The 16,477-nt window shown below is 39.7% G+C and overlaps 1 protein-coding gene across 2 annotated transcripts in view; it reads right to left on the minus strand.

Moving 5' to 3' along the window:
* Nucleotides 1–16,477, minus strand: part of smg1 (SMG1 nonsense mediated mRNA decay associated PI3K related kinase) — a 54,462-nt gene that overhangs the window by 36,787 nt on the left and 1,198 nt on the right. The window contains exons 2-19 of one of the 2 annotated variants that reach the window (XM_032588093.1): nt 14,685–14,833; nt 13,346–13,498; nt 12,146–12,282; nt 11,943–12,001; nt 10,656–10,869; nt 10,419–10,544; nt 9,545–9,617; nt 8,810–8,907; nt 8,492–8,665; nt 7,887–8,108; nt 7,400–7,501; nt 4,337–4,627; nt 3,754–3,884; nt 2,310–2,471; nt 1,622–1,740; nt 1,436–1,523; nt 1,219–1,320; nt 997–1,137 (exon numbers count right to left, since the gene is read on the minus strand). In XM_032588093.1, the coding sequence (XP_032443984.1) occupies nt 997–1,137; nt 1,219–1,320; nt 1,436–1,523; nt 1,622–1,740; nt 2,310–2,471; nt 3,754–3,884; nt 4,337–4,627; nt 7,400–7,501; nt 7,887–8,108; nt 8,492–8,665; nt 8,810–8,907; nt 9,545–9,617; nt 10,419–10,544; nt 10,656–10,869; nt 11,943–12,001; nt 12,146–12,282; nt 13,346–13,498; nt 14,685–14,833 (2,541 nt within the window). Of the gene's footprint in view, nt 1–996; nt 1,138–1,218; nt 1,321–1,435; nt 1,524–1,621; nt 1,741–2,309; nt 2,472–3,753; nt 3,885–4,336; nt 4,628–7,399; nt 7,502–7,886; nt 8,109–8,491; nt 8,666–8,809; nt 8,908–9,544; nt 9,618–10,418; nt 10,545–10,655; nt 10,870–11,942; nt 12,283–13,345; nt 13,499–14,684; nt 14,834–16,477 lie in introns of both variants that reach the window. The other variant, XM_032588092.1, reaches the window with a different exon arrangement.

Raw genomic sequence — 16,477 nt, forward strand, 5'->3', positions numbered from 1 at the left:
ATGTCACTTAAATGTTGGAATCTCACTGCATTTCACCCAATAAACTAATTAACTCCAAACTAAGGCTGGAACTAACAAATTATTTTTGTAATCAATTATTTTGATAAGAAACCAGATAAAAATGTTTTAAAAATTAACATATTCTGTAGATATTTCATTTAACCACATCAGACTTTTTTTGCACAAAATAAATAAATTAAGAAAATGTAAACAAATAATTACATTTCTTTTTAATAAGAAAATAAACAGTTTTGGCTTAATTACTGCTCTGATTCTTTCAGCAAATGGTGTTCCTCAGAGTCTACATTCTCCAGTTAATTAATCGATTACTAAATTAGTTGACAATTATTTCAATTATCAATTCATCTCAATAAATCTGAACAATAGTTCCAGTCCTGCTCCAAACACTTGCACTTCCTGAGCCTCTAAATGATCTTCAGCGTCAGAAGGACAGAATCATGGAGATGACTGCTGACTGGACAGATGTCTAGAACAGACATGGACAGTCTCCACAAAGACTGTCATTTTCTTTAATAGTGACTAAAAGTCATCATTAAAGAAGCAGATTATTCACAGAACTGTGTATTGCATGCATATACATAGAAAGTTGTGTGAAAGGAAAATGCAACAGAGACAATCACAGGCTTTGAGAGGAATGCCAAGAAAAACCCATTCCAGAATCTTCACAAGAGGTTGGAGTTGATATCAACTGCCCAGACATCCTATTATAGTTGCTAAAAATACTTTTTAAAAATGGCCCAATGGAGGAAGAGCTGTGTCTACAGTAACCAACAGAATTAGAAGCTATTTTGTCCTGGGCCATCAAACTGTATAATGATGCAATCAGACCAAATGCGATTTGAGTGTCTGGTTTACATGCAAAATCTGTGTGGATGCGCATTCAGGGCGGTTTGAGAAGTCTAATGATGTGTATTTGAAGTGTTAAGAGCGTTCAAAAGAATATTTAGAGAACTGAAATGTGGCAGTGAGCCGTACCCTCCACGATGAAGGACTCCATACAAGATGAAGCTGATGAGGTCGCTGAAGTCCTGGGGGTGGAAAGTGCTGCTCGGTGCCCGGCTCATGTGGTGGCGAATAGCCAGAGAAATTTCTCTGATCTCAGAGTGGCTGTGGTTGCTGCAAACAAAACAAAAACCATCTGACTCATGTCACCTCACATCAACAGATTCAGCTCAGATGAACATGAGGAGGTCCTACCTCAGAGCCACATCCAGGGGAATGGTTCGGAGAAGTTTGGCAAAGGCCTGGCGTACTCTTACTGCCGAGTGCACCAGCTGGACTCTGCACACATCCATGCACCTGGCAGACCACCACATAACGCCAAACACACAGAACAGAGACTGGTCATGAGAGACTGCGCTAACTGCAGCACAGAGCTAAATCCAGGCGTCCAGGCCTGCAGAGTGAGGCTCACCTCTGCAGTAGCTCCGTAGACAGGCATGGAGAGAGGACCTGTAAGCTATGGCATGTTTGAAGGCAGATACTGTGATCTTCATGTAGAGCTGAGCAGAAAATAGAATAGATAAAAACATGGTAAACATGAGTCAAACGTGTGTGTAGGGACAGCATTAAAAGAGGAAGCGAGGATGTCTGGCCTCACCATTATCCAGCAGGCCTCTGCAGAACCTGCTGAATGACGGCAGGGAGAAGAGCGGGCTGTAGGTGTCTGACTTCACCATGAGCAGAGACACTTCCTGGGCCCAGGTCAGCAGGAGCTTCCTGCAGCAACAAACAGGCAGAACATGGGAATCTACTCTGCTTTAACAGTCATTTCTCATCACTACTGGGCCTATTAACATACACTGTCTATCAGGCAATAAGAAAGACTAAAAATAAATAATTACTTGCAAAACAGATTCATTTATTACTGTTCCAATAAATTTGACAAAGGAAGGGAAGAAGTTTATTCTATAACTGAGCAATAAATAAATGTCTTTATAATATACAACCGTTATATGTAACGGAAGGGTTTGTTTTGTAAATATATTTCAGTGGCCCTATATATATATATATATATATATATATATATATATATATATATATATATATATATATATAAATAAACCCTTCAGAATATTTTTCTATGTGTGTGGTGTGTGTGTGTCTACTAGTTTTATTAAATTCAAATTCAAAAATTTTAATTGATGCCAAAGGGAAGTTAAATATTAAATTGTGCTGGTATTTGTTTCACAAATACAGATTGCAACATCTGAACCCATTACTTGATTTACTTTTTATTTTTTGTAAATCATCTCCTTCACATCCTCCAGAGTGTGTGCTTCCCAAACCTGGCATCTGGGTAAAGGTGCTCCTTTGACAGCAGGTTGCCAAGGAGACTGAGCAGTGTGCCGAAGTGTTTCTTTGTGGCTGTGGTCACCGTGCTGATGACGGCTCCGTCGAACAGGGAGGGAGACGATGACGACAAGCTGGATGAGATAAAATGATCGTGTCTGCAAATGAAAAACAAGTGGTGATCACAAACGGGAAGTCTGGAATTACATTTTCAAACAACAGAGTAGAGGTATTGTCTTCCAGGTGTTTGTAATGAACAGTCTTGAATAATAACTGCTTACAAATGTTCATCTTCTGATACATTTGATAATTTTTTGAAAAAGAAATCCGGTTTATGTGAGTACAGGTTGCTTCATATGTTAGATGTACACTGTTGGTATATTGACAGGTTGACACCGCCCCCTGCTGTTGGCCCAGGGAACAACAGCTGACTTTAGCATCACCTACCACCTGATGAAGACAGAAGCTGCCATCGAAACATGTCACATATGTTTCTACAGACAAAAAAAAAAACTAAGACTAATGAAGAGAACCTAAAGACTAGGTGCAGGAGGTTTACCTCAAATTGTTCTACACAGTTCTGACTAAGGAGGGCTGAATACAAATGACTGGCAATGTTTTCAGCTGCTTTATATTTGTGAAAATCTTTGAACACGACGCATGTTTCCTTCTACTTTGCATTGATCTATGTTTGAAGGTATTGTGGTAACAATAAGCGTGAAAATAAGAACCATTTATTCCATTTATTAGGTTACTGTATGGCTGTTACTGCATGATACAGCAATCATAGTGCTACAAACAAAAATTCTGCTCTTGAAATACTCTTATTTAGGACACAAAGTCACATAAAGCAGTGTGATTCATATCACTAAACTTCTCAGACTGGATTTAATCATATTTATTGACACTTATTGAACAAACAACGGAGGAAATATTAAAAATTACAATTCTGACTGAACGGACAGTTTTTTTATTTTTTAAACATCAGTAATTGAAATTTATTCTGACAACGGTAAATCAAAATTCTTATGACGAGAAATGATAAACAATACGATAAAGGCCCATCCCCAGCTCAACATAATTTGGCTTTAAGAAGATCCTAACCCTTCAATGCAGAGATAGCTAAGTACTTATCAATATTTTAGCAGTTTATTAAGTTTTATCAATACACTCTGGCACAACCAGCCCTGGTGAACATTCATGATCTCGATATGGCTCAAAACATGAGTTTATTTTGGGCTGTCGGGGTTCAATAATCGGACACTTTGGTTTGACGATATTAGTTTGATCAAAAAACCGAATTATACAGTAAAATCAAAATTTTTATGTCAACTTCCATAATTCAGACCACATTTTCCACACGGGATTGATGCACAGTTTGTTGCGGATCAAGTCCGGACTTAACCAATAAAATTCGAGTCTGGGATAGCGCGTATTTACCTGGTGCAGTGAGAGTACAGGGAGTAGAGCACTGCGTACTGGATGGCAGGGTAGAACACAGCCAGCTCAGAGTGAACCACAGTCAGGTTTTGACTCAGCAGAGTGAAGACTGTTGGACTCAATGCCCACATCTGGAGAGAAACACAGACAGAACAGGCATCAGCTTCGGTTCATGCCACCATCAACATCTGCAAACATTTTACAGTGTTTTTACACTGTAACAACACTAAATCTTACCAAGTATTTTTGGTCTAGTTTCTAGTGCAAATGTCTTAGTTTGGTCTTATTTCAAATGTTCAACTTACAAGTTATGTTGCAGCAAAGACATAAGAGCTTGTTTTAAGTCAATAAGTCCTTAAGATTGATTAAAAACAATAAAGCCATAGTTCCATTGGTAGATTATGTCACTTATGATATGGGAAAAAAGCCATATTATTAGTGAAATAATCTGCCAATTGAACTAGTACTTTTTCATTAATATTAAGAAATGATTGACCTAAAGCTAGCTCCTATATCTTGCTGAAAAGTTACTTGTAAGTTACTATTTATCTTGAGCAATCGTCATAGACGTAACACAGCGTACCCCTATGAGGGAATTCTTGGTGTTTCCAATAGTGGTGAGGGTACTGAGGTTGAAGATCAGGGTGAACTGAGCTTTGTCCACAGGCATGCTGAGAGAGGTGAAAGCAGGGTGCTGGATGGCTGAGCATGTGCTGCCCGGCGCCGCGTTCCTGTCGGGGGGAACCAGGCTCTCCATCAGGCTACACAGAGCACACGCCATCTCACCCAGCACCAGCTTATAGGCTGCCTCCAGGGTGGGGATGTTCTTGAGGCTCAGCAGAGCCTGGTAGACACTGTGAACAGCAGCCATCACCTGTGGAAGACACACACACACACACACACACACACTGAACCACTTCTGATACCGTTATCTGAGGTTTAGCATCAGCCGATACAGAAAAAGAGCTGAATTAACATTTTTATTTTTAAACAGACAAATGCACTGAATTACAATTTGCTAACTCTGCAACAGTGCAGCACACTGAAACACACCAATGGCTTCAGAATCTTGGTCAAACATGTAAAAACAACTTTAATTTGTTCAGTCAGTGCAATTAAGAGCAGAACAGCCAATGTAATATAAATAATCTGAAACTGACTAAACCAACAGGTTGACTACGTTGGTCCAACATAAAATAAACTGCAACAAAGCTTCTTTCAAATGGTGCAGAAATTGCAACTAGGAATTCTAAATATAATGTAAAATAAATGAATAAAGCATGGCGTCACACAGAGCATAGAATTAGTTTGAATAGATCTGCCCTTATGAATTGTCACCGATACCCGATCTAGAAATTTTCTCAGTATCTAGAGTTCGTCTAGTCATTCCCTTCCCTGTAGCACCAACCCAACTGAACATCCTCAGTGTGAGAAGATTCAGCACCTAACTGGTGGAGGGAAAGCAAGTGTCCATGGAAAGTGTTACAAAGTCTTTTCTCACATGATTTTGAGATTAAATCCTTGGTCATTTATGGCTAACATATTAACCAGGCCAGGCACGTTGACTGATGAACACCGTGTTACTAGAGAAATCAGCAGGTTATTACAATGGGCTCTTTTTATGGCTGACCAGCCCTGAAATGAGGCAGAAAGAAGCTTTAAAATGAATCAGCTTTTTCTACAGAGCCACATGAACAACCACTGGGTGATTAATCAATTTTCCCAACAGACAATTGTCAACAAAGATGGAGGAATACTAGGAAATCCAATAGTGTTTTTTTAGGAGATGAGGGACGGGAGAAAGGTTCATAATCACAAACGACCTGGCCTTTACAACAAGTGTTTAACCACCTGCACACTTTGCTCAGTCTAACAGTGTAAACATGCTTTCCTGTTGTATGCAATGGGTCATAGATTAATATTTAGCCTAGTTATCACCTAGAAGCTCATAAGAAAATCAAATTAATGCAGAGCAGAAGTTACCTTTGATTGTATATTCAAGCAGATCACAGTTGTTTGAAAGAGGCAGTATTATAATTGTTTTATTCTTTTTCCTCCATTTTTTCTATTAGTCATATCACAGTCTAGACCAGGGGTCGGCAACCCAAAATGTTGAAAGAGCCATATTGGACCAAAACATAAAACAAATCTGTCTGGAGCCACAAAAAATTAAAAGCCTTATATAAGGCTTATAATAAAGGCAAAACAGGCTTTAAATTAGCCTATTATCAAAATGACTAAGCGTTCATGATGTTTATTTTCTCTGCAGTGCGTCCTGGAAGGAACGACGCGACCACGTGACTCTGTTGTACGATGGAGCTTTAAGTTTACCTCCCGTTACAATATGAATGTATTATGTTGATAAAATTAAATAAATGCAATAAAGAAATCAGATTTGTGATGTCATTTTCATTATGAAGATTCGACAGGGAAAGGGTCATTTTTTTCCTTTTGGAACTCGGAAAATCTGCTCCCAAATGCAGTTTGCATAACGACAATCGCTTTTTGTAAATAATCACGTTAACTGTGTGATCAAACAAAACAACAAAACGGATCGTGCATAACGTGCCACTTCTCTAGGCAACAAACGGAGTGCAATAAAACGCAACCTGCAGTTATAAAATAAAACAGCAGACTTTTGAAAAAGTAAACTATATAAAATTTAATTAATACAGTTTAAGTTTGATTTCTGTGCAAATGCCAAGCAAGTCAGTGCAATGGTAAAACATAGCAGCACTCTTCTCTTTTGACAGGCAACCAGCCATCCTCGGACTTGAGGATATTAGACACAATAATATCGTTCAGTGTCATTCTAAATCGGGCTTTTAAGATGCAACTTTAATCTTGACACAGCAGCTAATGTAGCGCCTTCCCTGGAAATGTCTTTCCACATTACCATATTTTTCAGACCATAAGCCGCTACTTTGTCCCAATGCTTTGAACCATGCAGCTTATATATATGGACGTTTCCAGTTTTTTTTTCAAAACATTTGTAGGTGCGGCATATAGTAAGGTGTGTTCTACAGTCCTGAAAGAACTATTTGTTATTTGACAGACATTCAGGTAATCCTTCCGCATTCGCAATGAATGCAAATGATTTGGTCCAAGAATTGTAGAATCTCTCCTCGGCTATTTTTCTCTTTTCCCCTTTGGTCTCCATGGCCCACCACACACCGGTTAGTTTGTTTACAACAGCCACCTGCCTCGCACCCCGCCCAGCTGAAAGAAATGTGTGTCACAGGCTATGACGCAAATCTTTGTTGATGAAAATGTTGAAATTTTATATTTATTCTACACATTTTTATAGCATTGGAAAACATTCGGAATGTTTGTGTCATGTTTTTCCTCCTACAGAAACCATATTAAAACAAAAAATATATTTCTCACCCCCGTCTTTTTCCATTTTCAAACATTTTTGAAAAAGCTCCAGGGAGCCACTAGGGCAGCGCTAAAGAGCCCCATGTGGCTCTGGAGCTGCGGGTTGCCGACCCCTGGTCTAGACTCCGACTTCAAGCAGTCACTTTTTAAAGCGAGGGAGTAATGAAAGTCATTTCTGCCATGTTTTAAGAACATGTATTTTTGTATTTTTCTGTGATGTCTAAACATTGCTGGCGGTTTGGCAGGCGTAGCTCAAATGTTTTCATACCTCCTTCTCTGGATGGAGACGGAGATTCAGAAGATGGGAGTCCGGCGCCAGGAGCTTTTCAACAAACGACACAGGAAGTTTGGTGTTCACCTGATCCACAATCTGAAAAACATTCACAACTTCAGGTACATTCTGCAGACAGGCGATAATAAAACAGAGCAGAAATTAATCAACAGATTAATACTACTAATAATTAGTAGAGCTAATCTGTTGATTAATTTTTGGATTAACTGATTAATAACTAGACAGCAAAAGTTTCTTGTTGGAAGATTGCTTTATGAAATATGAACCAGGTGAAGCTAAAACTGCCACCTGAGGAGTTCTGGGTAGAATATATTTATATACATATATATTCTTTATGCTCCAGTTAATCGTAAATCAATTACTAAATGAGAAGACATTTATTTCAACTTTCATCACAATTAATTTATTCAGCTTTAAACTAAATGAAATGCAAAAATGATAGGAACTGTGTAAATGACAATACCAGAGTGAGCAGACTGAGCACAGCCAGGCTGTAGTCGGAGCCACAGGCCAGGCAGCAGTCCAGCTGGTCCAGGCCGTAAGCGAGGACCGCCTCCATGAGCTGACCGGTGGGCTCCACACTGGCCAGCAACACACCCACACACTCATTCCCTGCTGTGAGAACAGCCTCGGAGAACTGGACCTGCTTGGCTGCGGTCACACACGCCAGAACTCGGTTTAAAACCTTTAAAGGCAAATGGCAGAGGAGGTCACTCCATTTCAACGGCACAACCAACAGGATATGTTAAATGATGTTTGAAAACTAAGTTTTCAAACATTAACTGTAGGCCAGACAAAACATAACGCATTTGAGGTTTAGAACTAAAAAAATGGAAAAAGTTCCAGAAGGCTTAATACTTCGGTAAGACATCACTAACGATGTCCCAATCTTTACACATAGTGTCCAATTATATCCATTACTGCTCTCTGATTATTAAAGCTGCGGTATGCTTTTTTACATATTTCTTAAAACTGTCACCATGTCATGACAGAATAACATGAGACAGATAATCTGCGGTTTAATGTCTGCTTGACAGTACAGAGACTTTCCCTGTGAAGTGCTCTTACATCAGTGACATAGGCTTCAGTGATGGGGGGTCCTCTCACAGGACTGAATCTCTCTCCGATGCTGCGGACCACAGTGCTGAAGACCCTAAGCAGAGCCGCCAGCTTGGGCAGGGACACAGAAGGAGGGGGGATGTCTTCATCCACTGCCTCACCTGACGTCACATGACTCAGGTCCTACACAGAGCAGGCACACTTAATGTAAATAATTCATCAAATCAGAGCCCAGTCCCTAAACTGAGAAAGATCTTCCATTTCTTTTGTAAAGCCCAAAGTACAATAGGAATACAAACCACTTTAGAGACAAAAACATGAAGTCACCTCAGCATATGCCTCCATGTCTTCTAAGAACTGGCCCAGTAGTGTGGTGGAGAAGGTGAGGTCTGCCACCCAGAACTGCTCCAGACTCTGTAACCAACCTACACACAGGAGGAGACTCATCAGACAACGTATGCTTTCATACAGCTTGGCTACCGATACGACAAAATATTGGGACAACTATATCAGTTGTGGTAGCTGAATATTTTCCTCTTTTTTTCCCCTTCTCGTCTGTGCTTTCATCACTCTGTAATATTCTCATTTTCTGGATTTGGGGGCTTTCATTATATGTCAATAAGGGCTTGAAATATTTCACTATGCATAATATACTGTTCAAAAGAATAAAGGGAACACTTTAAGTGTTAAACACCTGTTTAAGTGTTCCCTTTATTTTTTTGAGCAGTGTATTTCTATAGAATATGAGTTTCACTTTCTGAAATGAGGAACAAAAAATATTAAACTTTTTCACTGTATTATAATTTTTTGAGATGTACTTGCATTCACCCTGAGACTAACATGACGGTTACAGTTCTTGGACAACTGACACATGGAGAAATACACAGTTTTTTTTTGTTTTTTTTTTAAAGCTAAAATTAAATGCAAAACATACAATAAGATGTGAAAAGACCTCCTTTATTCACAGTCTCAAAACAGACTGACAAAACACTCTGCTGTTTAATAAGGGTCTGGGAAATGCTCAGAAATATTCAATGTGACGTCAACAGGAAACAAACTGACCTGAAACCTGCTGAGTGAGCGACTGCCTCTGGGTGTGGTCGATGTGCCAGCCCACTAAGATGTCCACTGTGTCCTGTGGGAGAATATGAACAGACATGAGGAACTGGAGCTGCTGTGAGTCCAGATGTTGTCAGCAGGGTTCTCACATCTCAGGTCAGAAATCCGTGTTTCTCTGCTCCATTTTCCAAAGTTTCCTAAGTTTAATTTATTATGAGACTAATTGATTAATTGAGATAGGCTTAGGTGAAGGACAACTAATGCAATAATTTACGGAAATGCTAATAATTTTCCAGACAAATGTTCCTTTTGTATACATATCCAGACAGGAAATTCATTTAAAGTCCATATTTGTTAAAACTGTCACCATGTTATGAGACAGATAATCTGTGAAATCAATCTCCTTCCTGAGCTGCTATTGCCAACCAATCAGAGCCAGGAGGAGGGGCTGAGCGCTGTCAATCAATTTCATGTACTCACTGTTAAATGTACAGAAAAAAATTTACAGTTACAGGAAAACTGTCTATCTATGCTAACTAGACTTAGCTGCAGCATAGCATAGGACAAGAGGGAGATGGGCTACGCCACATGAAATTGTGATTGACAGCGCTAAGACCTGCCTCTGGGCTCTAATTGGTTGTTTTTAGTTAGCAGTAAGAGAAGGCAGAGGAGCTAAATTTTTCACAGATCTGTCTTACGCCATACTGTCACGACATGGTGACAGTTTTAACAAAATGTAAAAAACCTTTTTATTAAAGTTACATACTGCAGCTTCAATTAAACTTGGTGCTTTTGCAAACTGCATAGGAACTCAGGTTAAGGCGGGTGTGGATGCATTAGACGTAAAGCAGGAAATTAGAAATGTTGGAATGCTCACCCTGAAGTTGGTGCTGAAGACATGCGGGTAGCAGCGGGCCACCTGGAGAATACACTTGACACTCTGACAGAGCAGCTCTGGGGTGTCCACGTTCTCCAGGATGGACTGCAGGTTGCTCATCACCAGCTGGAGAAGAGCATACCACAGTTCCTACAGGCTCTACCCATCAACACCTCACACTTTGTGTGCTGAGCTTTAAGAACTATGGTGGTCCACAGAGCATTAGAGAGCGGTTACCTGCATGATGTGAGAGAAGGCCTTCCTCTCCCCAGCAGCCTCCAGAGCCCGCTGCGCTGCCACCAGGTACAGCAGCTTCACTTCATCACGACCACCAGAGTTAAACTTTGTGAAAAGCCACTTGAAGATGCGCTCCGCCTCATAGCTGAGCACCGTGCAGAGGAGGCCGACACAGGCCGCTGCTTCCTGACGCAGCTCCCACAGCAGCTTACTGCTGTGGATGGGAACCATGCAAAGGAGGGAGCAAAGGTCACACACACACCATACCGGAAAAGTCACTGCTCTAAACTAAACTGTGTTCATGAGACCTGATGCCGGGAAGGAGACATTTATCACCAGGGTTCAGAGCCATGAATGAAACAAAATCCAGAGATGGGAGAGGCTTGGAGCAGCTCGTATAATGAGTTCAGCAAATGTAAAGTACCACCAGGTGTTTGCTAATTGCTGCTGGCTAGTCTGAAGGATCTGAGAGGGGAAGTGAACGGGGGAAAGTCTGCTCTTCTAGGAAACGGCAGCTCTGAAGAGGAGCTGCGTCTGTAAGGAGGGGCTAGGTCCACAGCTGAATGGTTGCCGTGGAGATTAAGGGGTTTCTCAAATATGCATGAAAGAATCAGGGCAACAGTCCAGGTATGATTTCGATGAGGGAATAAAATCATAACATGACATAAAGCTCAAAAAAGTTGATTTTATATAATACTTTTTAAAGCTGTTTTTTGTATTCCCTCTGCTCAGTTCTACTCCATTATTATAGGGCTTCACTTCCAAGCTGCAAATTATAGTTCACCATGTGCTTGTGTGAATCTTGATCATAGGCTTTCTTTTGCTTTTCCTTTTTAACTTTAACATTTGAAAAATGCCCAAAAGTGCAGGTGTGCGATACTGCATATTTTTGGTATCAATCCAATACCAAGTACATACAGGCCTGTATTTACTTAGCCTGTACTGCCGATTCCCAGTGTTTCCAGGGGTGTGCCTCACCCTACCAATGAAACTGGTCAAAAAGCACATTGATTTTATTAATTCAAGTACCGCAAGATTCTGTCGTGAGCTAGTTTGGTCCCTACATGTTGGCTCTTCTACGCATAGCGCTCTCTCAAGCCAGAGTTATACCTGACACATTGAACCGTGTGCAACTGGGCCCATTACCCAATCTCTTCAGGTCTTGAGGAATGATTACGATTACACTTAAAGACAGGATAATTAGTCCTGAACCTATCATACCTGACATTTTCGCTTTTCTCCACACAAGCACACCGTTTCACAAACTTACAGCTCACAGCCTCTTACCTCTCATTCAAGATATCATTCAAAGTGCTGAGGATGGTGTCCAGCTGTTTGACCATGGTCTGAAACGAGACACACAGGGTGAGACAGATTACTGCAAAAGAAAACGGCACAACATTCCTAGCTGTGAACAGCAACTGTGGTTTGATGCACAGTACTCTTGTTACTTCGATGGTTAAAAGGAAAACAATGTGAACATAACTGACCACTTTGCTCTCGCCATGGCTGATGAACTCCTTCAGCTGCTTTAGGGTGGCCAGCCTCCGGTCACGGTCGTCCTCCCTGGAGACTCTGCGCAGGAGGTTGGCCAGTCGAGACTCCTCTGAGTGAGCCATCCCTCTGTCTGCACCAACACACCCAAACACACACACCTTTAGAATGTTTTCTGGACGTTTTATTCTCAACGTCTGAAATCACACTGCATGGGAATCTTGACAGCAGGTTAAAAAAAAGGAAGAATTTGACCGTGGATAGCATGTTTAATCTGATGTTTAAGATTGGCTTCACCCCAGCATGGGCATTATTTAACAATTTTTTTTTTTCAATAATTAGCTTATGCTGACAATATAGGTTGTTTTTCTTTTTATCTTCTTTTCTTTTTACTTATTCCCAATCTGATTATTGTGAATTAAGACACACTATGGAAGAGAAAAGCTGCATCTTACAATGAAACATGTTGTATTTGACCCAAAAAAACACCAATTTGTTTCGGACTAACCTGTCTGTGGCGCGTTTCTGACGCGCCTCAGTCAGAATGCAGCAGCAGGAGAATTTTAACTGCAATACTTTTGCTAAAAATTGGGAAACCCTATGAATTATGATTGATCTGAATGTCTTTTCTTTCTTGAGGAAAACATAATGTCCCTACCACGAACCACCAATCTGGAACAAACACCGAGTTCCTTTAAATCAAGGCTGAAAACCCATTTGTTTACAGCTGCCTTTGATTCATAACAACTGGAACATTGATCAATATATCGGAACTGTATCTGATGATTGTTTCTGATGTTTTTGATGATGGCCTTGTTGCTGAAATATCAATGTCAACTTTATTTATATAGCACTTTTAAAAAACAGGTTGAAATCACAGCAAAGTGTTTTTTAAATTCGGTTGTCAGATATCTATGAACAACGTGGTTAATGATAAACTTGACTTACCACATACAGCACTATGACACACACCTATCTTAGCCGTTTAGCTAAGAGTTCATTCAACTGTCTAAATACGTTAGAGTTGCTTAGAGTCTGAATTAATCATTTTAAATATTATGTCCTATGAAATGTCTCATCCAGGCAGTCCTTTGAGATTACAACTTTTCACATACTGATACTTTGATGACTAATGCAACATGATATATTGACGTCAAATTCTTAAGTCAGAGCTTCACCAGGTTGTCCCTGCTTACCCTGCGATTTCCTCATTTCCTTTGAAGCTAAAGCACGATTTCCATGCTGAAAAGTAGTTAGATCCGACGTCACGTCATTGGGCCTCAACTCTTCCCCCAGCGACTTCCAACCAAATGCTGTATCACACACACCGGGCTCAACTTCATATCCAGCTATGGAGAGGAAACATGACAGGTTGGAGCAAAAAAGAAACGTGCAACCCTCTTTGGTCACCAAGCAATTCAAGAGTATTTTTGTTGAAGTTCTCATCATCTTGTGACACCAGCCAGACACTTTGAAATTACAAAATAGCTATTAATAACTATAATAACGTAAATAACTATGTCGTGTGTGAATGTAAGGGAGTAAATATTGTTGCCTCCTGGATTTTTCTGCTGCTTCATGGTGAACAGTTTCCACTGATATTATGAATAGAAACTGATATTAATGTGCAACAATTTCAATAATTTAGTTACACCTTCACAGAACACGTTCCCTCCTTTTTTAATGAAATCATGGGGAGAAAGTGAGTGAGGCACCGATCAAATATTAATATCTGTATTGGTCCCAATATTGAAAAAAAGTCTAAATGGGGAATCAGTGATAATGTGACCAATTCATAAGGACAGATCTGTTCGGTCTAATTCTATGCTCAGAGTGATGTCATGTTTTATTATTTATTTTACATTATATTTAGGATTCATAATTGCTCATAATGAACCATTTGAAAAAAGGTTTGTTGCAGTTTATTTTACATGTTTGACATTGTCAACCTATTGCTTTTATCAGCTTCAGTTCCTTTATCATTGATTTTCCATTGGCTGTTCTACTCCTAACTGTGTTGACTGAACAAGTGAAAGTTGTTTTGATTTTACGTGTTTGACCAAGTTTGTGAAGTTATTGGTGTGTTTAAATGTGGTGGACTTCTGTAGGGTTATCAAATACATTTGTAATACACTACATTTATGTCTGTGTTTGAAGAAAAAAACAAAACAAAAAAAACCCATTTTAAGTCAATTCTGCTCTGTTTTTCTGTATGAGGCTGGTATTGGCCGATGCTAATTCGGCTAAAAAACAGTTATGAAAATGACCTGGCATTCTCTTTCATAGCCTACATTTTGGGTCTCAATCTGAAAACTTTCAACCTTGAACTTTAAAGTTTGGTGAGTAACCAGGTTAACTGCAGTGCAGACACCCACTGAAGAAGGTCCACAAGCTGGTGAGACCTCTAGTGGAGTGGGCATGTAAGCCCTATAGAAAACATAAGCTACCTGGTAGATTTTCTGACTTGTGTCTACAGAAAACATTAAAATAGATCCTCTCCTTATACAGAAAGCTTCTTTTCTTAGACAGCCTTACTCTCCTCCTGATGTGCATCTGCAGCAGCGTAGGCATCACTGTGGAGCGGAGGCTGTTCAGGGCACCTGGAGGGCAATACGTCATACGGTGGTCCAGAACCAAGTTCTCTGGACTTCACTTTGTCCTGAAGGGATGACACGCCGTCACCTCTGAGGTGGTCATGGAAAAAGCACAGAAAAAAAAGGTTTTACTGCCCTGGTTTTTATAAGCCAACGTTCACGTTGGCTTTAGGTGCTCTATTCCAGGCCATGTGAAAGAACTCAACAGCAGTGACATTGTAATTCCTAATGATTTAGGAAAGTGAGACAGAGATATGACCATAATCAGACTGTATATTGAGTGTAGGTGGAATGCATAAGCAATACCTTAACTTAATACCAAAATCAGTCAACTTTAAGATGACTGGCTATTTGGAAACAAAACCAGATGGGCTGAAAGGTGTGACCATATTCTAGAGATCTGATGCAGGGTCAGATTTAACAAGAAGCGTACAAGGGTTACACAATATTAAGACACAATGTTATTAAGTAATAAGATTGGTGGATGCTATAATAATGATATGACGTGTAATCCATTAACAAAAACTGTTTATGCATTTCTGCTTTCACAGCAGACAGACTTCAGACGACATCTGCTCCAAATTAAAATTAATCTTTTTCATCTCAACAAGGTTTAAAACAAAACAAAACAAAAAAAGAAGTGCTTCAGGCCAACATCTCTGTTGGCCTGAAGCACTTTTCAGCTGTGTTTTTCCATCTCTGGCACTGAAAAAAAAAACAAGCCATTTATTTAGCTTCTTATTGATTTGACTCCATTTTATGCTGCATTAAGCAACAAGTGTGGGAATATCTAACACATTCTGTGTGTTGGAGTTCTTTGCTTCTGTATAAACATCAATTTCCAAAGGAAAAATGATGACTGTTTGTAATAAATAGCATGGCAGTAATATAGTGTAAGAATAGTTAGAGTAGTACTAATATTGGACATTACCATTTAAGTCATCTTCAGTTGCGTTGCAATTAAATTGACTTTGGTCTTAAATCTACTTCTGACGACACAAGCAGCAGGCCGGAAACATTTGAATTCATTTAAGAAAAATAAAAGTGTAAGGAGGCAGACATTTTCACAGCACTGTAATTTGACTAACCGAACTTCATGTCCAAACCAGACAGAATTTTGTGCATAAGATCTTAAAGGAGAGTAGTGATGGAAAAGAGAGAAAAGAGTCAGGAAGATGCGAGTGAATCACAACCGAAGTAGTCATCCCAATATTCATTTAGTGGAATTGTACGTTTTCCTCAGATTGTGCCTCAGTGGTGATTTGTTCTGGGAACGTCTCACCAGGAGGAGTAAGTAAATGTATTATGTCAACTGTTTTACATTTTTCTGTTAAAACACTTGTTGGTCACCAAACAGACAAATGAGAGGCAGCGTGCTCCTGTTGCATGTCTACGAGTGCATCACAAAAAATCAGTGTATCATTGAAAAGTCATTTATTTCCGTATTCAGTTAAGGAACTTTATACATCCGTTTCGTCAGCTAAGGTAAAAAGCAAAAAGTTTTATATTTCAAACATTTCTGTTCATTTTACAACTAATAGAAATCTTCAGTTTTGTATTTTATGGCATAATTCAAAAAAATTTTTTTTTAAACTGGTGGAAGGTGAAGTAGGTAGTCAGGCCTATGCTGGATAAATCTGCTTCATCAGCTGATCATGATCAGTGCAAGGAGAAGCAGGAGATGAACCTGTGCGGGTTTACATTGAGGGTCTACCAGGGTGGTTCAAATTGAAC

The sequence above is a fragment of the Xiphophorus hellerii genome, chromosome 16 (genome assembly GCF_003331165.1).
Source record: "Xiphophorus hellerii strain 12219 chromosome 16, Xiphophorus_hellerii-4.1, whole genome shotgun sequence".
Taxonomy (NCBI): Eukaryota; Metazoa; Chordata; class Actinopteri; order Cyprinodontiformes; family Poeciliidae; genus Xiphophorus; species Xiphophorus hellerii.